At 35.5% G+C, this 22671-nt stretch overlaps 1 protein-coding gene across 4 annotated transcripts; it reads left to right on the top strand.

Annotated features, from left to right (window-relative positions):
- Nucleotides 1-7357: 7357 nt before the first annotated feature.
- LOC306873079 (lysine-specific demethylase 4C-like) lies at nt 7358-22545 on the top strand. Of its 4 annotated transcripts, none has more exons than XM_079422093.1 (22): nt 7358-7456; nt 8178-8356; nt 8841-9016; nt 9481-9595; nt 10175-10368; nt 10500-10549; nt 11030-11133; nt 11248-11385; nt 11524-11717; nt 12138-12292; nt 13599-15343; nt 16299-16410; nt 16784-16965; nt 17062-17281; nt 18263-18339; nt 18455-18510; nt 18697-18805; nt 19038-19226; nt 20852-21022; nt 21285-21404; nt 21498-21590; nt 21913-22545. In XM_079422093.1, the coding sequence occupies exons 2-22, from the start codon at nt 8213-8215 to the stop codon at nt 22072-22074; spliced, it is 4506 nt and encodes a 1501-aa protein (XP_079278219.1). In that variant the 5' UTR covers nt 7358-7456; nt 8178-8212; the 3' UTR covers nt 22075-22545. The 4 variants fall into 4 exon arrangements, with proteins under 4 accessions (XP_079278219.1, XP_079278220.1, XP_079278221.1 ...); XM_079422094.1 differs by having other exon boundaries at nt 21498-21623; XM_079422095.1 differs by lacking the exon at nt 20852-21022.
- Nucleotides 22546-22671: the final 126 nt, after the last annotated feature.

Genomic DNA, 22671 nt, shown 5'->3' with positions numbered 1-22671 from the left:
CACGTGTAGTTTAAAGCCGTTGCCCGTCAGATGATCTGACAGATAGGCTACTTGTGCTTCTTAATGCATTTGAGAAGTGGTGTTTTCCTCAGTGTATTTCACGTGTATATTCTCCATCTGTAAATGTTAGAAAGTCAAGAAAATATTTCCATTTTGCTGTCAGGAGTGCATGAGCCTTCTGCATGCGATTCTCCGCCAAACAGACGGAGCGCAATTTAATTAGAGTGCAATAATTCTGACTAAAATAGACATTTTGCTAAAATATTTGTTGTTGGATAATACATGCGGCATATTTAGAAGTTTTAACCTACAAGTAAGTGTATTTTTATGACAGCACTAACTATAAAGTGACTGTAATGGGAGTAATAAAATAGCTTAATTAGTCTGTGCTTTTTAAAATTTATTTTTATTTGGAATTTAATAGTGAATTTAACTTCTGCTTTAAAAAGTATTATTTTTGTTTTTAGATTTTAACTCTTTTTTGCACATAATATAGCATATCACCTAGCCCTAATGAGGAGTGGAAAACTGAAAACCTGGAGTGGAATTTGAGTGGAGGGACAAAGATACCTTGGGTTGGGAGGTAAAATATCTGTGTTTCTGTGGTCAGTTGCACATGAGACATTTCCCATAGTATTCACTCACAAATTCACGGTTAGATCAGGTAGAAATAGATCCTGGCAGATTATCACTTAAAATCAATTGCTAAAAAGGAATTAGAGATGACAAGAAAGGCCTTATTCTGGTGAAGAGGTACCAATAAAATGAATAGTCACATTAGGATGCAACATGTTTGATGTTCAAAGCTGTTGTACCACAAAGGATGTCTTTTGGTTTGTTTAACTGAAAGAGCTCTCTCAATGAAAAGAATTTTTAATGTTTAAATGAGGCGGGAACAACAGTATGTTTGGGGCAATAGTCTAAGAGAGACAGTTTTGGTCAATCTGTTGTACCTTTCTATTTATTCACTACAACTGCAATATTATATAAGTGCATGAATGTTTTGTTAATAATTGTCTAATGTGCTAATCTAAAGCGAAGCTAATAAAGGTTTTCTCTTCTTGTTTAAAAGGAAAATAAGGTCTTTTCCTTATCACTGCTCATCCAGGTTCTTGCAGTTTAATGGCCAGACTGTTAACTCCATCCATACAGCTGTATTCTTTGATTGCACAAAAAATACTGGTGCTCAGCTTGTTTGTAACCACTAAAAACTGCCTCCCAGGTCACACAGCAAGAAATATCTTGACTACCTTCATCAAACCATGAAATTCAGTGTACTCACGCTATGTAACACTGACTTTGCATCGCATTTTAGCTAATTTACATTGCATTCAAGGTACATATTTATTTTAGTTCATGTACTCCCTGGGAATCATTCCCATGACCTTGACATTGCTCTGTTTGAGCTACAATAATGCTTTTCCAATGATCTTCCACTACATGACGTGTTTGAGTTACACAAAGCTCACCTCTAGCTCAAACATTATAGCATGGTAAAACTAAAGTCTTGGGTTTGATTCCCAGGAAATGAATGAATGTACAAGTTGAAGGCAATGTAAATCACTGTGGATAAAATGTGGCAGTGTCTGCCAAATACATAAATGTAAATGTAACCAACCGAACAAACTGACTCACTAAAATTAATCTCTGATTAATTTAAATCCGTGCATTTGCAGTTAATTTGCAGCATATTATGTAGCTAAATATTCAGTTAAAACACTGTTGTTCATCACAGTTTTTTTATGTGAATAAAATGTTTTAAAAATATTTCTGCTTACAAATATGTCTATGTTTATATATGATTTCCATAGTGTAAAATTATTAATTCTGCTTGTAGAATTAAATGACTTGTCCACTCTTGAATAGCTTGAGGTGTTATGCTTTTTCAAAAATGTAGTTTAACTGTAATATAACTATTTTGAGGCATGGGAAGCTTATATAGAAGCAGTTACAAAGTAGCTTCCTCAACACTGATAAAGTGACAATGGAGGTAGATATTAAGAGAGAGAAAGAAAGAGAACCATCAGGCTTGTCGGAGTCCCCTCTGAACATTTTCAGCTCCTAGCTGTTGAATAATTAATGTATCCAGAACAAAAACAGAGAACACAGCTCTCTTTTTCCCTCTCACTCACTTGTTCTCTGCTTTCCATAGTTTATCCTTCCCTTAGTGCTATTTTCCCTCATAACCACAGAATCTTTCAGTGCCATTATTTCATTTCTGTTACTTATGTGTCTTTCTCATTTAGTCAAATGAAAGATTTAAAAAATGCAAAACAAAAGCTCTATTAAAAAAGAGACATTGAACAATGAGAGTACATTTGTACACAACGAGTAAACAATGAATGAATGAAAAAGACTCAATAAAATGTTTGTTTGTTTTTTTCCTCATGCAAAATTGATAACGGTCTAAAATGGTAGCTTTTGATTGGTTTGTTTGCTATATGTGTTGTTTGAACAGATGTATATTTATGAAGTTCCCAGCACTGTATGCATCCTTCAAGCTCTCCTTAAATGCTTTGGTAATCCTATCATTGCCCTTAAACTCTTCTTTCAGACTTACTGAGTGCAAGAGAGAGAGAGAACCACAGAGTGCACAGGCTTTAATAATGCATAATGCTGCCTCACCACTCACACACACACACAACAAAACAGAAAGACAGTGAAAGAGTGGCAGAGCAGCATGATCTGAGCGCAGCATATCTTCATAGGGAGCTGAATGGAGATCGGGAGGTTGTAGATAAAAGGTGAATCGAAGAGGGATTGAGAAAATGAGAAAAAGATGCATAGAAGGAAGGGAAAAGAATGAGATAGCTGGGAAGATGGTGAGGTTGAAGAAAGAGATGCTAAATAAAGACAAAGGAAAAAGACCTGGAGACGTTATGATTGTGTGTTCACTGCATGATTTGTTCTGGGAGGCATGGCATGAGGAGAAAGGTTTGGCGTAAAAAAGGAGGAAACACATAATCATTTCCTCTTCCTATAAAGAGCTTGAGTTATGTGTCGTCTTGATGTTAAAATCGGCTAGGCATATTATTAATAAATAAATAAAATGACATTTTCTGTTAATTACAAATCTGATTTTCACTAAATATTAAGCAGCAAAAGCTGTTTTCAACATTGATAATAACAATAACCATTGTTAATGACACAAATCAGCATATTAAAATGATTTCTGAAGGATCATATGACATTAAAGACTGGAGTAATGGCTTCTGAATATTCAGCTTTGCTATCACAGAAATACATTTTAAAATATATTACAATAGAAAATGTTTTTTTTAATTGTAATAATATTTCACAATATTACTGTTTTTACTGCATTTTAATCAAATAAATGCAGGTATTTGCAGAGATTTACTGTGATTAAAGTGACATCAATTTTGTTAATAAGATTAGACCAATAAATAATATACACTGATAACAATCTGATAAATGTCTGATCACTCATTATTTCAGGGTAAATTATTTTATGGTTAAGAGTGTTAACAATAAATCCAGTTTAAATCATGTACCTTCTTTGTATTCATGCTGGTTCCATATGATTTTTAAAAACTTTTATACCATTTTCAAGAAAAGTTTCAGTATAATGAAAAAAATGGCATGTGGTCAAACCATCAAACAAAAATTCAGAACATTTTACAAGCCTTAATAATTATTTTCAGAAAAGCGCTGAAATACATTTTTTAAGGTAAAACTTATTTTTACAAATCCCATGAATTATTCATTGATAAATATCATTACATTTTGAGTAGTCGCACCACACATTTTACAACCTGAACTAATATTGCCTTGTCATAAGTAGTCAAAATATTTGATATTCTAAGAGACTTATTGACTTTGACAGATAGTCAAATCACTATATTGAAATCAGCATAAAGGGCTAACTAAACCCTCTGTCAAGGGTCTACAACATTTTTGCAGGTCACGGACCCCATTGGTGGATGGAAAGACAGAGCATACATAATGGATAAAACGTTACAGTAAAGTGTTACCTTTTAAGCCTGGCCTATAATAAAATGCATATAGTATCACACTAATGTATTTACATACTTTGATAGCAAGTCCATTAGAGTCATATAAAAGTATCTACAGTATAAACACACACACATATACAGATGGGTGACACAGGATCTACTGGCTCTGTTGTTCTGAGTGATCACCTTTATCCTATCAGAAATCATTACTATCCTGATGCAAGTGGTCACTTCCAGAATGACATTACCCTCATCCAAAGGTCACGAGAGGTCACTGAATGATTTGATGAGTAAAGAATGTAAATCATATTCTAGGGCCTTCACAGTCAACAAATTTCAACACATCTGAAAACATACTGGGGATTTTAGACTGACGTGTTAGACAGTGCTCTCTACCACTATCACCTAAACACTAAAATGAGGGAATATATTTTGCAAGAATGGTGTTCCACCCCTCAGATTTAGCTGTTCTGGCATAACAACATCTTATGCTGATTTTCCTTTTAATTTGTCACCTTTCTGTATTTATTGCATACATAGATATACATGCACATTTTATTTTATAATATAGTAAAAACAGTAATATTGTGAAATATTATTACAACTTAAAATAACTGTTTTCTGTTTTAATATATTTTTCAATTTAATTCTTGTAATGGCAAAACTGAATTTTTTAGCTGCCCTTCTTTAGTGTCACATGATCCTTCAGAAACTATTGTAATATGCTGATTTGATGCTGAAGAAACATTCTATATTGTCAATGTTAAAAAAAATGGTTGCACTGCTTAATATTTAAGTGGAAACCATGATTATATTCAGGATTCCTTGATGATTAGAAGAGTATATTCGGATGAAATCAGTATTGATACAATGAATACTAAGTCTCTACCTCTTCACAATTATTTAAGGAGATATTACTCCTTAATAAGGATAGATGCATACATTTCGTTTCATGTACAAATGTGTGTGCTGAATTTATGTCTGTAATCGGAGATGTCATTTGCCCTGGGGGCTTCAGTCGCTCTCATACGGAGAGCGTAATCAGATCAGTTCCTGTTGGAGATCTCCCTCTCCAAAAGCCACTTAAATAAATATTGGCACAAATGCCCCAATTTCAGCTGTTAGCAGCTTGTAAAATGCTGCTCCACGCCGGAAAGATAGATGTGCTATGATAAAAGTCTGTGTTGTCGTGTAGGGCATGTAAGATCACAGTCACATCAGATGTTTTAAGCTTTAGTTTATGTTCTTATGCCTATTATTTAGTCTTACTGAGCATATCATCACTGGATTATCAGGTTTTAAACATGTGGCACACATCTAACCACCGTCTGTTTTGATAAGTTTACGATTACAAGGCATCAAGAATTCACAGTATTCAGCTGCTCCTAAAAATAACAGCATAAATGAATTATGGCCCTTTCTGAAGCCTGCCGGATCTCCTGCCTGATTTCTGCCCCCTTGGTTTTTACTACATATACTAATTATTACAGCCGTGTTTTGTAATGTTTGCACCTAAATGGTAGAAATAAATCAAGAATACATCAATCAAATGAATGAAGTTTGAAAACGTGCTGCTACAATAGACGTAGGCCTATTGTAATGAATGCCTGTCCCAGCTTCCCTTATGAATCATCCAGGCTACACTAAATGAAACATGTGAACCTTTTGGGCTTGCTGTAACTAATGACATGAAATATATGTATATAGGCTATGTTTTAATATGCATTTTTGTGCAAGTTCCATCTCTTAAAGGAAGCAATGAATTAATCTCTCACTCAAATAAACAAGGTTATCTGGCATTCCCTGAAATGCTGTAAGAAGATAATATAATAATATTGCCTGTGGGGCAGAGTCTCTGTATCAGACAACTAGAAAAGACAAACAGCAACGCTATTGCTATTATTACAGTTGTTTCATTGTTAGTTTTCAGACAGAGCAATGAAATACAAAACGGCCTCGTTAAAACAACAACAACAAAACATCCAATTTCTGTTCAATTATGTAGGCTATCTAATGAATGCCCACTCTCTATTATTTGATAACAATCTAAAAGACATCTCTAAAAAAGCCGATAGAGCTGATGTGTGCAAGTGTCATTCACTTAATTCCCTTTAATCTGCCAAATTCACCTAGTTCTGCCAGTGGCGCGCCTTCATCTTCACATCACAACGGTTATGAACAACATTTATATATATATATCACTCACCTTACACGAAGAGTAACATTTTCATGAACTATCCATCGCCTTGCGCCGACAGAAGACTCACTGGGACGGTAAATAAATAAAGTGAAGGCGGGTTAGTCCGATGGGAGTTTCACAGAGACGCACTTCAGTTTAATCTGCTTTCAGCACTTGATAAATCCGACTCTCTCTCTCTGTCTCCCGCCCTCTCTCTCTCTCTCTCTCTCTCTCTCTGTCTCCCGCCCTCTCTCTCTCCTCCTCCTCTTCTTAAGGTTGAGATTCCAGGAGCTTTATTGCCCAGTTAAAACCTTTGCATTGCCAAAGCGTCGATATTCACCAGATACACGCATATCCACCGTGTGAAGGTTTATAAGAATTATGCTAGTGCAAAGGGCGCGCGCTCTTCCTCTCCCAAATTTCAAAGTAAACCGCCAAGCCTACTTAGACTTGCGTTTACGTAAAAAATATCAATGCACATAATAAAAAATAACTGCATTATTTAAGTTTAAAATAACTGTATAGGCTACAATTAAATATATTTAGGCTAATTATTTTAAATAATGCATTATTATTATTATGAGACATGAAAGAGACATAGGCCTACAAAACATTAAGAATGCTGTTGCTGACACAGGCAAATCATAAACAGTAAAATACGATACATTATTTGTACCGCATGCATTTGATATTTTTTCTTAGATAAAAAAAAGCTGAAAAATAGATATCCAACTAATTTTTGGTACGTTTGCATACATTGTATAACAATCGCAAAACCAAAAAGCTTAAAGCATAAAGTGTTTTCAGTAGTCAGTATTTATACTGAAGAGAAATATACAATGAGAAATAATGCCTATAGGCCTAATGGAAAGTCTATTTCCATGAAAAAATGTTTTACCAATTTAATCTGTGAAGAATGTATTTATTAAATAAACAAAATTGTTATTTAGCCAATTCAAACCCTTAAAACTTTATTTTTTTCATTTATTCAATGTAAACAAAAACATTATTAAAAAAAAAACATTCATTATTCTAAACTATTTTATTTAAGACAACGCACATTTTTTAAGGCAAACATTCTTGACTATAAATGTGCTGCGTCTGATTTAATTTTTTTTTATGCCGAAAACTAAACATTTGTGTAACATACAGCCCACCAGATGGCGCTGCGCTGTTTTGAGCCCAGAGCGAGATGAAGAGAAGCAGAAATGAAATCGTGTGAGAGCAGAGAGCTGTCATGAAGTAGAACAGCTGGGGTGTTTAAAGGGACTGGACTGCGTGCCCACGAACACACTACACTGAGGTATTTATAATCAATACACATGACAGAGAACGGATGTGTTATGCGCACAGGAACAGCTTCATCTTGCTATTATGGGCTCAGAGAAGAACTTTGACAACGAGACTAGAAGAAGTGGACATTTAATACGGTCACTCTAGCAGCTAATAAGCTAACTGTAAATAAACCTATCTGAGTACACTAAACAGTATTGTTGAGACGATAAAAATCATACCGCGGGCAGTTTACACGCATGCGATAAGTTTTTAATATAGATATTTCGCCTATATGTAGCCCGGCTTTTATATCATTGTTTTATCAGCAGATTATGGGAGTGGGCCTGCATTAAAAACTCATGCAACGCGTGTAAATGACACATTTTAGGCTTGCTGCATTGTGCTTTAATAATGAGTTACGATATAGGGCTGATTGCATTTACAAATATGGATTTATGGCAAACTTCTTTAGAATTGACAATTATGTAAGTAAACACACTGTTTGATTATAACTGTAGGTTTGATTGTCAGTGATCGCAGTGACGAAATCCTAGTCCGTGGTTTGTCTGTACAGGACCCAAATCGTTATGTTAATTAAATGACAATGGCTAGACGGTCAGTCAAATGCAAATGCACAAAAGAAGAAGCTGTTGGACCTTTGTCACTGTAACTGTGTTAATCACAGCATGTTTTGTTGTGTAATCATGATTATGAAGGGGAAGTATAATTGCACAGAGTGTGCTCTGCAGGGAGAGCCTCTGGGAGGCAGCAGGGAGAGGTCAGGATGGCAGGTGTTGGGGCAAGTGCCCCGGCTAACCCTGCCTGTAAGATCATGACCTTCAGACCTACCATGGAGGAGTTTAAGGACTTCAACCAGTACCTGGTTTACATGGAGTCTCAGGGAGCTCATCGTGCTGGACTGGCCAAGGTTGGTATGTTTGTATGTGTATGCATGTGATTGATAGAAAAATATATATTGTACATGTAATAATAACAGTACAAACTCTAAATGCACAATATAGATCCATTGCATGTTTGTTTTTTTACATCAATCAGTGAGGACAGCACAAAAGAGTGATGGGCTTTTTATTTTTAATTATTATTATTTATTTATATTCACAAGATCACAACGATAATATATAAAATATAATAATAATTGTAATAATATGTAATAATAGTAAGATAGTCATAGAATAATATTGTGTGTAATCCTGTAACTTTAATACTTTTAATAGAAATAAAGGTAATATATAAAATATAATATATAATATACTATGAATATACAAATATAATATACTATGATATTTTTATTTTATTTTGTAGTTCTCTTTTATATATGTGTATTATATATGTACACACTCACACTCTTGGGCCAAAAATAGTGGTTTCATAATTCTTAATTATTTCCACAGGTTATTCCACCCAAGGGCTGGAAGCCACGTTGTAATTACGATGATATTGATGATTTCATCATTCCAGCGCCTATTCAGCAGATGGTGGCTGGCCAATCAGGACTCTTCACCCAGTACAACATCCAGAAGAAACCACTCACTGTGCGAGAATTCCGCAGACTGGCCAACAGTGATATGTAAGTGGCAACTGTTATTCTACTCTAACTACATTTAAACACAGTATGTGCATGCAGTAATATTCTGTGGGTTGCATTCACATTCTTTCCATTTCTTTATACAGTATTCAGCCATAACCTACAGTCTAGGTTATTCTTTCATATTTCCAAAAAAGCAAAGCAGTGCATAAACGACAGCAGATGTGTTTACTAAATAATAATAAAAGAAACACTACATATATTAAACAATATCTAAACAAAAATAATTTTGGAAAGTATTATTAGAACATTTTTGTTTAAAATACAGTTTTAAAATACCGTGCCATGCAGTTTACAAACACCTCTGGTTTGGTTCCTTTACCATAGTTCTTTTATGCATTGTTATATGCTGGACTTCTATTGCACTCTGTAATGAGATTCCTTTAAATGATGGATTGACCTATATTCGTTAAGGCCATCTGGAGATGTGTGATTTACCTACTCAGGTACTGCACACCTCGCTACCTGAACTATGAAGACCTGGAGAGGAAGTACTGGAAGAATCTGACATTCGTCTCGCCCATCTATGGTGCTGATGTGAGCGGCACACTCTATGATGAGGTGAGGATGCAGGCGGAGCACAGCTCTTGTCCTCTGAATGTCCAAAGTAACATACCTCAAATGGAATGTGAATGCCATGTGTTATAACAAAGAATAGCAGTTTTCTTGGTGGTGGCTGCCTGCAGTTGACTGTTAAACAGAAAATTACTTAAACAACTTTAAGTAGTGTTTATTTAATCAAGAAATATTTGAAAGCCTCATGCCATTGTTTTAATTTAATTTGTTTTTTATTATAAATATTTAAAGTTAAAATTCAGTAGTGTGTGTAATAGCATATTATTTGCTATTTATTAGATTTTTTCAATTATTCTTTTGCTGTGAAATATTGCTATGTTGCTTTGATGTATATCATGAATGATTATGATAATAAATTACCAGTGTCTTTACATGGTATTTTAAGATAATTATGAAAATAAACCTAAAAAAATAAAAACACAAAAAATATTCATGAATCATTTGTGAAATAATGAGGGGGAAAATATAATCAAAAACATCTTGGTAGTGCCATGGTACTTTCTTTATTGTGCCGAACTAGTAAGCAGGTGATAGTTGAGATAATGTTTGCTGCTCTTACCTCAGGACATTGAAGAGTGGAACATCGGGCACCTGAACTCAATCTTGGATGTGATTGAGGAGGATTGTGGAGTGTCCATTCAGGGTGTAAACACACCCTATCTGTACTTTGGAATGTGGAAAACCAGCTTCTCCTGGCACACGGAGGACATGGACCTCTACAGCATTAACTACCTGCACTTTGGGGAGCCCAAATCCTGGTAGGACTCACTGTGGTTTTCTGTGTTTCTTGAGTATGCATAGATCTATTTGAACTTCTTTCTTCATCTACCTCAGAGGACCTGGAATTCTGGCTTTTTAAAAAATAAATAAATAAATACCAATTTCACAGGTATGCCATCCCTCCAGAACATGGGAAGAGATTGGAGCGTCTTGCTATAGGTAAATTCTTTTTAAAAGTACAACTAACAAAGTAATCTTTTAAAGGAGTGTGCAGTATACTGACATCTTGTATGAAATACATGAGATCATCATACTTGCTTGAATATATCTAGGTTGACCATACAGGAAAATGTCCAGGTTTTGGCTTTGTTTTCCTACTGTTTTCATACTTCCTGAAAGTAACAACTCAGAATTAGTTTGACCAAAAGCTTGTGGGCATTGTACATGATCAACCAATCATGCTGTGCAAGAAGGTGGGGTCTACAGAAAACAGTCAAAGCAATGCAAATACGCACACATATAATGTATGAGAACAGTAGAGAGCACATCAGTAGCAAAACAAGGTCATAAACCTAGACATTTAGATATTCTGGACAGGACATGTCCAGAAAAAAGGGTGTATGGATGTATCTAGCTAACCTAGATATAATTATTTCCTTTGTGTTGTACTGGGTGTGTTAAATGTGTCTTTGTCTTTAGGTTTCTTTCCTAACAGCTTTAAAAGCTGTGAGGCGTTCCTGAGACACAAGATGACACTGATATCCCCCTCTGTACTAAAGAAATACAGCATACCATTTGATAAGGCAATCTACAGTCTTTTAGAATCAATTTTCTTAACTATTTTATTTTTAAGAATAATATTGTGGTGTCTCAGTTCTCCTCGTATGTGTTCACAATACACTGATATATTATTACAGATAACACAGGAAGCAGGGGAATTTATGATTACATTTCCCTATGGCTACCACGCTGGCTTCAACCACGGCTTCAACTGTGCTGAATCCACCAATTTCGCCAGTATCCGGTGGATCAATTATGGAAAAGTTGCTACGCAGGTACTAAGAAACACTTAATAACAGATGTTGCTGATGTAAATCTGGCACCTTCATGTTACCTTCATCTGCAGCTGGTGAACATTTGACGCTCTTTTTTTTTTTTTTTTTTTTTTGTGTGAAAAACCTGTCCTCTTGCAGTGTACGTGCAGTAAGGACATGGTGAAGATCTCCATGGATCCATTTGTTAGACGATTCCAGCCAGATCGCTATCAGGCTTGGACACAAGGCAAAGACTCGTGTCCATTGGATCACACCTTGGCCACACCAGGCACCACACCGGAGCTGCAGAGCTGGCTTCAGAGGCGTCGTAGGAAAGCACCCTCCACCTCAAGGTATTAGCAGGGTTTCAGCAAGGTATATCTTCTGTAGTTAGCTTCCTTTTTCAGGTCAACTGCTTTCAGAACAATAGTTTGAGGAGACATTTGCAGAGCAACTTGGGTTATAAGTCTGCTTAAGACCCTTTCACTCCCCCCTCTGCTTTGGTATAGTTATTGTTAACTAAAATAGTATAAATCGTTTTTGTTAATTGAAAGAAAGTTGAAATAAAATAATTTTTTTTGCCAGTATTCAAGTCTGAGTATTTGAGCACACTACTGTATTAAAATACTTGTCAGACCGTAACATTATAGGTAGAAACATATAGAGCCATATGATGCCAAATAGAAATTATTTGGAACAAAAATGCTGTTTGCTAGCAGACTCAGTTCTGTCTTGGATGGTGGATGATTCATCTTTTTTTTTTGTATCAACAGTGTCCATTATTCACGTGCATGCTCCAAACGACTGAAGACTGTGGACTCTGCACCAGTGAAGGGGGGTGGTCGCAGAAGTAGAGGGGCAGATTTAACATTGAAAAACGAGGATAATGAAGACTCAGTGAAACACCAGAAAGAATCACAGTACTCAGGTGAATTAAAAGGCTGGTATTGGTATTATTTGTGTAAGCTCACAATACATTATTCAATCACAATACGTGTTCTCCATTAATACATTCCCCACGCTATTGCTGAGCCATTTGCAGTTGTTCTCTGATTCAGAAATAAATGTAAATGCATTTTCAAATTTATTTTGTGTGCTATTAATTTTCAAATATAATCTGATGTGATCTGATAACACACTCACATTAAGGACAGACATCGTTTGTGAATCAGTATAAGACTGCATTGTGTTTTAAGTAAGTCCTAGTTCATCACAACATGGCATTTTTGTCAAATCCAAATGAAAACTTGTGGTCTATGATTTAGTATGGTATAATTTTTTTTTGACTGGCCTGTCAGAAAAATTGGAAAATAATAAAAACTATCTGAATAAATTAAAATTAAATGCACAATACCGTTGGGATTAATATGTTTTTTTTTAAAGGAAATTAATAATTTATTTAGCCGTGACTAAATAGATTAATAAATGGATTAAATGTAGAAAATAATAGAAAATAAATTGATTAAATTTATCGGTAACATTTTACAATAAGGTTCAGTAGTTAATTTAGTTAACTACATTCGTTAACATAAACTAAGAATTAACAATTTTTGTATAGCATTTATTAATCTTAGTTAATGCTAATTTCATCATTTACTAATGCATTATTAAAATAACAAGTTTTGTTTGTTAACATTAGTTAATGCACTGTGAACTAACATGAACAAACAATGAACGACTGTATTTTTATTAACTAACATTAATAAAGAGTGTAATAAATGTAGTGTTCATTGTTCGTTCATGTTACTTAACGAATGACACCTTATTGTAAAGTGTTACCAATTTGTCAAAAGCGACATGCATCATTTTACAAAAGATTTATATTTCAAAAACATGCTGTTCTTTTAAACTTTATATTCAGCAAAGAATCCTGAAAAATGCATCCACGAAATATTTCACTGATTCCACAAAAAAATTAAGCAGCAGCACAAATGTTCCAACATTGACAATAATAAGAAATGATTTGGCATATTAGAATGATTTAAGGCTGTTAAAAATTCAGTTTTGCCATCACTGGAATGAATAACATTGAAAAGTAAAACTGTTATTTTAAGGAAATTGTTATTTTAAATTGTAATAATATTTCACAGTATTACTGTTTTTACTGTATTTTTGATTTATGTATCCTTGGTAAGCATTAAAAATCCCCAAACTTTGGAACAGTAGTGTATGCTATAAATGCTATAACTGCATGCCTGTTTATGTGTCTGTTTTATTATTTTGTCTTTTTTTAGGGCTCACTGGTCCATGTCGACAAATGTGTGTTGTTAAAGTAACACGAGTGGAGAATGACTTGCTGGACCACTCCACCAGACAAGTCATAGATGATTCCTCTGAGCAACTCTCGACCCCTCCACTCACACCCACATCCAGACAGAGTGACCCCGATCCAGGTCACACGAGCTCCCAGACATCTTTAATTTTCGATGAAGGTCGAGTATCCACAAACTCAAACTCCACTGCACAACCTGGACCTGAATCAACCTCAGACAGCAGCGTCACTGTGGATGTGACTCTGGACTCAGAAAGAACTGCTGAAATTCCTAATCAAGCATTAAAATGTGAACCTGTCTCAGTAACAAGTGCTCCTTCTATTCCTGTGACCTATTCACCGAGACTTAATTCCACTGGTGCTGTGGTTTTATTTACAGAAACTGATTCCCGACAAGCTAAAATTGAAACCGAAGAGACGGTCGCCGATATCTTGACTGAGAGCACCATCGATTGCGGCACATCAGCACTTTACAAAGAGCAAAGCTCGATCCGTCTGGACTCTGCTCTTCAGGGTTCAGAAACCTCAGAAAACAGAACAAACTCTGAAATCCAGAATACTTTGTTTTGTGAAATGCCTCTTCTAATGCCCGAGCTCATAGAAGAGGGAGTCAATCCTCAATATCTCACACCTGAAATGCCCTCACTGACTCTCGCTGTCCGACCCGACACTACAAATCACAGACCTCACAGTCCGAACAATAATGCACCTGTTCTCCATCTGGAAAATTCACACTTACCTCCTGTTATAACAGACGATGTGGGGACTTGTTCTGTAAGACCTTGTCATGATTGGCCCTTTGTTGCACTCCAAGAAGGTGTAAGCCAGTCACAAAACTCAGTCTCAGACACCTTTATAGCAAAACCAGCGTCTCCTACCTTGGTTCCACAATGGGGGCCACCAGAGGAGTCCAAACAGGAAGGACATAAACACATCCCATCTGCAGACCAGAACATTCAAAATGAATCCATTTCACAGTTTAAAATCACTACTCGGAGTATTTTACAATGTTCTACCGTAGCAGATGTGGATTTAATGGACACCTGTGACTCTGAAATGGCCAGTAACTCAGTGGAAAGAGGAGACAAACCAACTTCTCTAAGTCTCGATGAGCAGTCAAGCTCTCTCACATCCTCCCAGGGCCCCTACATGGAGTCCAAACCCTTCACCATTTGGAAAAACCTCAGCTCTCAGAATCCGGCAGTGCTCATTGAGAGCTTGCAACCTGAGCTGGTAGTTGGTCTTACCACAGGAGTGAGCAATCTTACAGATTATGCCCATGACTCGCTGCCCTACACCATGTGGTCCGAATCAGGGTGCCAACAAGAAAGGTTCCCTGATTCTCCAAACTCTTCACCATGCACTCAGACCTGGACCAACCTGGAGCCCATTCTCATGCAGTGCTCTGGTGCAGACATGGCTCCAAACACACCTCCTGATCTGAAGCAGCAGAATGGGGAGTTGGAACCAGCTGAAGCTTGTGTGCTCAGTGAGCAGGCAGGCTCTCAGGAACCTCAGGAGGAAGAGTTTAAAGGTCAGGAGTATTATGAAGGTGCAAAGTCAGAGCATGATGGGTCTGTGAGCGACTCTGATTCGTGTGAATCAGGAGATAAAGGTGCTGACAGCAGCAGTGAATCCAGTGAGGAGAATGCCATGAGTGACCCTGAGTATGTGGAAACGGGTCTGGAGCCAGGGGAAGTCTGTACAGTGAGTTCTGGTGCTATACCATGACAAGAAATACGTCCTCTCTACTACATTGCTCTGAGATTCTGACCTAACAAACAGTGACCGTGGTGACAAGACATTTTGCTGATTGCTTGGTTTCAACTTTAATCATAACCTACAGGATGAACCTGCTCACAGTAAAATCTCAGTGGTCAAAATTTTTACCTGTTTGTTTAATAACAGATGTGCTCTGATTTGATTTTGTTTTGCCATGTCATTTTCTCTTTTAGATTAGCTAAACTTAACTAAGCCTAAACTAAATTTAGCATACAAATGAGAAACACAGACACTGGTGGGGTTTTTAATTAATTTTTATTTTTAATTATTTTTTATATTTAGAGATTTTAGATATTTTTATGTATATTTTATTATTTGTTTTATATATATATATATATATATATATATATATATGTGCTCTGATTGGATTTTGTTTTGCCATGTCATTTTCTCTTTTAGATTAGCTAAATTTAACTAAACCTAAACTAAATTATGCATACAAATGAGAAGCACAGACACTGGTGTGGGTTTTATTTTTTTTAATTAATATTTTTTTTTTTATATTTAGAGATTTTAGATATTTTTATGTATATTTTATTTGTTTTATATATATATATATATATATATCTTTACTGTGAGTCTTTACTGTGACTTTAATGCATCCTTGCTGAATAAAAATGTTAATTAAAAGTATTAAAGTCTTACTGATCACAAACTTTTATATTAATTTACACCTGCTGTGAATCCAGTGAAAATTTCTGTACACATAAATCAGATCACTCACTTACTTTGTAAACCGTGTCAAAGCATTAATAAATGTGCACATACTATACACACACATGCACAATAAAGGTAGCACAGTATTTTATATTTTTGGAAAGTGTCTCTCTCTCTCTCACTGACCTCCTCTTTGCCTCTTTCTCTTTTGTTGTTCTCCCAGTACCACATGCAAACTGTTAAGAAGACAGCCAAGAGTTGGCGTCACCCCCTCAGAAAACCCACTGCAAGAGCAGTGCCAAGTGCTGTGAAACAGCAGGCTGCCAGCGATGATGGTGAATGTTTAACCCCTTTCGTCTTTATTAAGAGCAATAAACAATAGGAATTTGAACAATAGTTGTATTTGTACTTTTGTTAATAGCATATTATAATGTTTTATTACATTACAAATCTTTCCTGACTCCTGAATATTTGTCTTTACCACATGCTGTCATTAGACAAAATTGCACTAATATTACATTGTTGCATTCTGTCTATAGTATTATTAATTATTCGTCTATGTATATGTGCAGACTGACATCTTTGTCTCACATCGTGCACACATGTATACTTTTAAGAAGCTGTGTGAAGTTATGCAATTAATCATACTAAATTAACATGTTAAATTGATAGTCTTGGAGTAAATATTTATTTGTATACATGTCTCAGAGACTTTAGAGGACTGTGCAACTAAAGAAGAGGAGCCAGAAACTGAGGAATGGGCAAAGCCTTTAGTGCATCTGTGGCAACACAGAAAAGCTCATTTTCAATATGAACGAGAGTACAACACATCTGCAGCTAAAACCTCTCCACACTGTGCTGTCTGCACTCTTTTCATGCCATACTATCAGGTAACGTTTTTTTTTTATAGAGATCCTATGTACTGATTTGTGTATTTGTGCTTTGTATCACACAGATATTTCAAACTCTTGTTTTTGCTCTCACAGCCTGATAATTTAGAGGAGAGAAGGCATGATGTCTTGATGAGTGCTGCGACAGAGTCTCAGGGGTCATGTTCACAGGAGGCGGGATTGAGATCGCGACCTCTGATCCCTGAAATTTGCTTTGCGTACCAGGAGGGCCCTTGTCCCTTGAACACATTGCTGGAGGAGGATGGATCCAGTCCTCTTGTGGCCTGTAATAGTTGCTGTGTTCAAGTTCATGCCAGTACGTCCCTGAGATCATTCAACAACAAACTTAACACATGAAAAATCCCCATATTTAATTAACCCAGTAATATTGTGAAATATCATTATAGTTTTAACTGTTTTCTATTTGAATATATTTTTAAATTTAATTTGTTATTGTGATGGCAAAACTGAATTTTCTAATATGGTGATTTGGTGCTCAAGAAACATTTTTTATTATTAATATTATTATGATGATATTATTATTAACTTTTTGTGGTGATATATTTTTAGGATTCTTTGATGAATAGAAAGTTTGAAAGAACATAATTTATTTAAAATAAATATTCTGTAACTATGTAAAAGTCTTAACTGTCACCTTTGATCAATTTAATCTATTCTTGCTGAATAAAGGTATTAATTTATTCTTAATAAAAAAATAATAAAATAAAAATTAATAAAAAAAACAACTTACTGATTTAAATGCTAGTGTATATAATGTATTAAATACATAAGTTAAATATGTTTACTTGTAAAGTATTGTTTTCATGTGTGAAGACCCATTTATAATATAAGATAAAAATATTAATCATTCATTTCCTTTTTTTACATTTGACTTTGTTAACATGCTGTTGCTAAATGAAGTAATTGGCTTTTATATTGCCGTTGTGCTAAAGCAGATCATTATAATATTATCTGAAAATCTCTTGTTATCTTTTCCCACTCAATTTTAGATTGATGTTAGATGTATAATGTGGAAGGAAAAAATTTTAATACATTTTTTGTGTCATGTGTTTCCCATTACATATTGTTCCAAAATGGTTTGAAAATTGGGCTTTTATTGAATAAAATTATTGCAAAAATTGTCATGATTTCACACTTTTTTATAAAGCATTCTTTGGTATATGTGTTCAAGAAGTGTTGTACACATTTAATAATTACCATCTTAAGTAATCACACACATACACAAAAGCATAGCTTGGCATAGAGAATGTGACAGTTTGTTTTGATTGGTCCACAGGTTGCTATGGTGTTGCTGCTCATGATGTCAGCCCAGTGTGGACATGTGACAGATGTGTGAGCGGAGACCTGGCAGCTGTATGTAATAATTCAGTCATTCTGTATCACTATCATTTATGTTCTACTTACAATTTTGCTGCATTTTTTTTTTTTTTGACTGTTTCGTTTTGTTTGTGTGTCTGTTCTATACCAGGGATGCTGTTTGTGTAACCTGAGGGGAGGTGCGTTAAAAAGAACCTCAGATGACCGGTAATCTCCATTATTTAGATCCATTAATACTAATATAGTATTGTATTAAATACAAAACAGAGCAGAAGTATGCTTTTTACACATTCTCTGGTATTTCAAATAATAAGCAAATCAGAGTTTGGTCAGGCTAGTGTTCTTAGATCTTAGTGAATGCATCAAGTGTCTCATGCATTGTACATGCTATAGATGGGTCCATGTGATGTGTGCTGTGGGTCTCCCTGAGGTGAAGTTCATTGATGTTGTGAAGAGAGCACCTATTGACATCAGTGCCATACCTGTACAGAGATATAAACTGGTGAGTTATAAACACACACATTTATAGGCCGTAGAAATTGCAAAAAAGTGCAAAAGTCTTAACAGCCCATCAAAGCTGAGCAATTTAATGTCTTTTGACACACCAGTGAAACACTAAAACCAAAATGAATTTTGCCTACACTGCTGTTTCCATGTTTAGACAAAGTATTGACACTTTTTTTGTTGTTATCTGTGCACTATATCATTCTCTCTCTTTCTCTCTCTCTCTGTAGAAGTGTATATATTGCCGTAACAGGATAAAGAAGCTGTCTGGAGCATGTATTCAGTGCTCATGTGGTCGTTGCCCAACCTCTTTCCATGTCACTTGTGCACACTCAGCTGGAGTGCCCATGGAGCCTGATGATTGGCCGTATGTGGTTTTCATCACCTGTCACAGGCACCAGTCACGGAGCTCCAGTGCTGTGAGTATATTTTAATAGGTTGTGTTTAACCAGCACACTAAAAACAAGAACAACATACCATATGCATTGAATAGAATTTTTTTTTTAAGATTTATTTTTGGCATTTTTGCTTTTAGTATGATAGGACAGATCAGAACTGACAGGAGAGTGGGAGAGAGATAGGGGGCGGGATCGGGAAAGGACCTCAAGTCGGGATTCGAACTCGGGACGCCTGTAGCGCAATGGCGCTGTATGTTGGTGCGCTGCCCACAAGGCTATCTGCGTCGACTGAATAGAATTTTTTAAATACTCGTTTCACAAATTCACTTACTGACCTTAACATACGCTACATTCATGAGATTCTACAGGGTCCTAACTAGGGCTGCACGATAAATTGAAATGAAATTAAAATCGCGATTAGACAGAAGCTGCGATTTTCATGCGCATCTTGTCAGTAAAGAGCAGTTCTGTGATCAGTAGTAAATCTCCATCTGAAGGCCAGAGGGCACTCTCGCGCGGAAAGTCCAAATAGGCCCTGCAGAATAAACCCAGGAAATCCCTATAGCAGTTGCTGAATAAACAGATTTAAATGCTGTCATTGATTAAATGTGACTAATAAACATACGACTATGGTTTATCTGAGTTCTTATTATAATTTTATTATTATAATAAAGTATATCTATAATGCATTGCTGATCGACATAGCCTTTATCACTGCTTAGAATACTATGAAATATGTTGTGTGCCTTATTCTGTGTAAGAAGCCTCATCATCTCACTGAAGGATTTATTTCAAACACTCGACTGACATTATGAAGTGAGTTTGGTGTAAAAACATATTATTAAATGTAGTATTTTTACATGCTTTCAGAATTATTATTTTTTTCTTTAAATTTAATTAATTAATTTATTTTTTTGCGTAGCTTGTTAGAGAACTACGGCTCTGTGTAGTAAATGCTGCTCCATCTGAAAGCAGGTGATGGAGATTTGCTACTAAGAAAACCGGCTGAACCGGCTTTACTGACAATATGTGCATGACAATCACATTCGATTAATCGTGCAGCCCTAGTCCTGACTTTGATATAAATTTCTGTTTTATGGTGGTCTTGTCATGCATCAAACTGACTTACATTATAGTTAGCCATATCATTTTAAAGACATAATAAAAAAAATGATCAAATTTATTTTTTATTTTATTTAAATTAATTATACTACTTTTCACAAGTTTGAGGTCAGTAAGACTCACCAAGGCAGAATTTATTTATCATAAATATGATAAAAAAACATTAATACTCTGAAATATTATTGCAATTTGAAGTAACTGTTTTCAGTTTTTTTCTATTTAATGATACAATTTCTGTGATGACAAAGCTGAATTTTCATCACTTCGGTCTTCGGTGTCACAAGATGCTTCGGTTTCTTTACTTTCTTAAAAAAAAATCTTACTGACCCCCAAATTTTTGAATGGTAGTCGTGCAAGAACAACTACTTTGACTTTCAAAAAATTAAAAAAATTTGAAGAGGCATATTCATGATATGGTCTATATGAATTGCCTTTTATTAAATTTTTTAATTAATAAAAAAGACAGACATAGAAAATATCACATAATTGGCCCATCATCAAGAATTTTTTTTCTTCTCCCCTAGAAAATGAAAGTTAGCAAAAGTGAATTAGAAGTGGGCCAGACGGTGATCTCCAAACACAAAAATCTTCGTTACTACAGCTCACGTGTTACCCAGGTCATGGCCCAAACATTCTATGAGGTTATGTTTGATGATGGCTCATTCAGCAATGATACATTCCCTGAAGACATTGTGGTGAGTGTTTCTAATGCTGCTAGCCATTAGTTGTTCTAATGAATATCTTGTGGCATGTTTTCAGCGAGCTAAAGCATGAAAACAAACTTAAGCACACAAAATGCAGTATATGCTTACAAAGTTGACAGCATCTTATTTTTCACAAAAAGTGCAGGCCTACATATTTTCTCATTCATTTTTACAGTCCATACAATATACGCATAATGTTTTTAGTTTGGCATCCTGACATCAGAGTGAAAGCTGTTCTCTTTTTGCCCTGCAGAGCAGAGATTGTGCCCAGCTTGGGCCTCCTGAAGTCGGGGAGGCTGTTCAGGTGAAGTGGCCTGATGGACTTTTTTATGGAGCCAAGTACCTTGGCTCTAATACTTCATATATGTATCAGGTACACACACTCATAGTCATATTCTCTCAAGTACTGCTGCTCTGCTGCTACCGCAATAACTGTTCATGGTTTGACTTGTGTTCTTGTTTGTAGGTGGAATTTGAAGATGGATCCCAAGTATTGGCGAAGAGAGAGGACATTTACACTCTGGATGAAGACCTGCCCAAAAAAGTCAAAGGTCGTTTGGTGAGTTCTCACTCACCGAACTTTCTTTAAAAGGCTAGTTCACCCCAAAATTAATACTCTGTACTCATTTGCTCACTCTTACGTCATTCCAAATAATTCAGACTGTCTGTGGAACACAAAAGATATTTTTAAATTTCTCTTCATAATTTTTAATTTTCTCTGGATTAAACATAACAAATGTCAGTCGACCAGGAAGATTTTAAAATGAGAGGTTCATTCTTAAATTCATACAATGTTAATCAGTGGTCAATGAATACTTGACCTTCTGTGGTTTTCTTTTGAATGTATTGTATATGTGTGTAATTGTATGTGTGCTTTGCAGTCCACGGCATCCAGCATGCGTTTCCAGGATGCATTCTTCACCACACAAGGTGAAAGGAAACGGCGACGCACACCAAATTCTCGGTTTCAGACGGATTATATTGCCCATATTAATCCTCGAACCTTCACCAGGAACTCAGAAACACGCAGTAAAGCCAACTAATGGAGGAATGGAGAGCCCTTAAATGAGGGGCTGCTGAAGATTGTACATCAGTGAGATCATGATTTTTAAGTCTAAAAGACAGAATTATCGTGGTCTCATATGTCAGGGACAAGAATGTTTTTCTAAATTAGAAGTTTTCCTGTTATATTTCAGAGGTTTTTCTAGCCTCAAATGGTATTCTGTAGCATTGTAATCATGTAATTTCCTCCCCAACACTGATTTCACCTGCATGCTTGTTTTGTATATGATTTGTCTTGTCATGCACCATTCCTACTCACTGACACTATTAGCATTGAGCTTAAAATGGTATAAATGCCAAATAAAAAAAAGGTTGCTACTGATGTCCAGCAAAGCACATGTCACATTTTACTTAAAATCTTGATCATCTTTATTTATTTGGGCTTTTATTCTTTCTTTTCTATGTGGTGCTTACAGCTGTTGAAACAAATTAAAGAGATGTTTGCTTTGTGATCTGTGCCTTGACCTCTGTTGATGAATACTTTACACTTTTTTTGTTTTATTGCTGATATTGATTTATGATAATTTACTTTATATAGCTCACAATATCAATAGGACCTTTTTTTTTCTTTTTCTAGT

This window comes from Barbus barbus, assembly GCF_936440315.1.
Source record: "Barbus barbus genome assembly, chromosome: 7".
In the NCBI taxonomy this organism is placed as follows: domain Eukaryota; kingdom Metazoa; phylum Chordata; class Actinopteri; order Cypriniformes; family Cyprinidae; genus Barbus; species Barbus barbus.
The sequence above is the reverse complement of the archived record's forward strand: the minus strand, read 5'-3'. Positions and strand labels throughout refer to the sequence as shown.

Bases quoted from the DNA above. Each gene is read 5' to 3' on its own strand.
- LOC306873079 (XM_079422093.1), top strand. From the start codon at position 8,213: ATGGCAGGTGTTGGGGCAAGTGCCCCGGCTAACCCTGCCTGTAAGATC. The intron at 19,227-20,851 runs GTGAGTATATTT...CTTCTCCCCTAG, and splicing joins AGTCACGGAGCTCCAGTGCT to AAAATGAAAGTTAGCAAAAG. The intron at 21,023-21,284 runs GTGAGTGTTTCT...TTTGCCCTGCAG, and splicing joins CATTCCCTGAAGACATTGTG to AGCAGAGATTGTGCCCAGCT.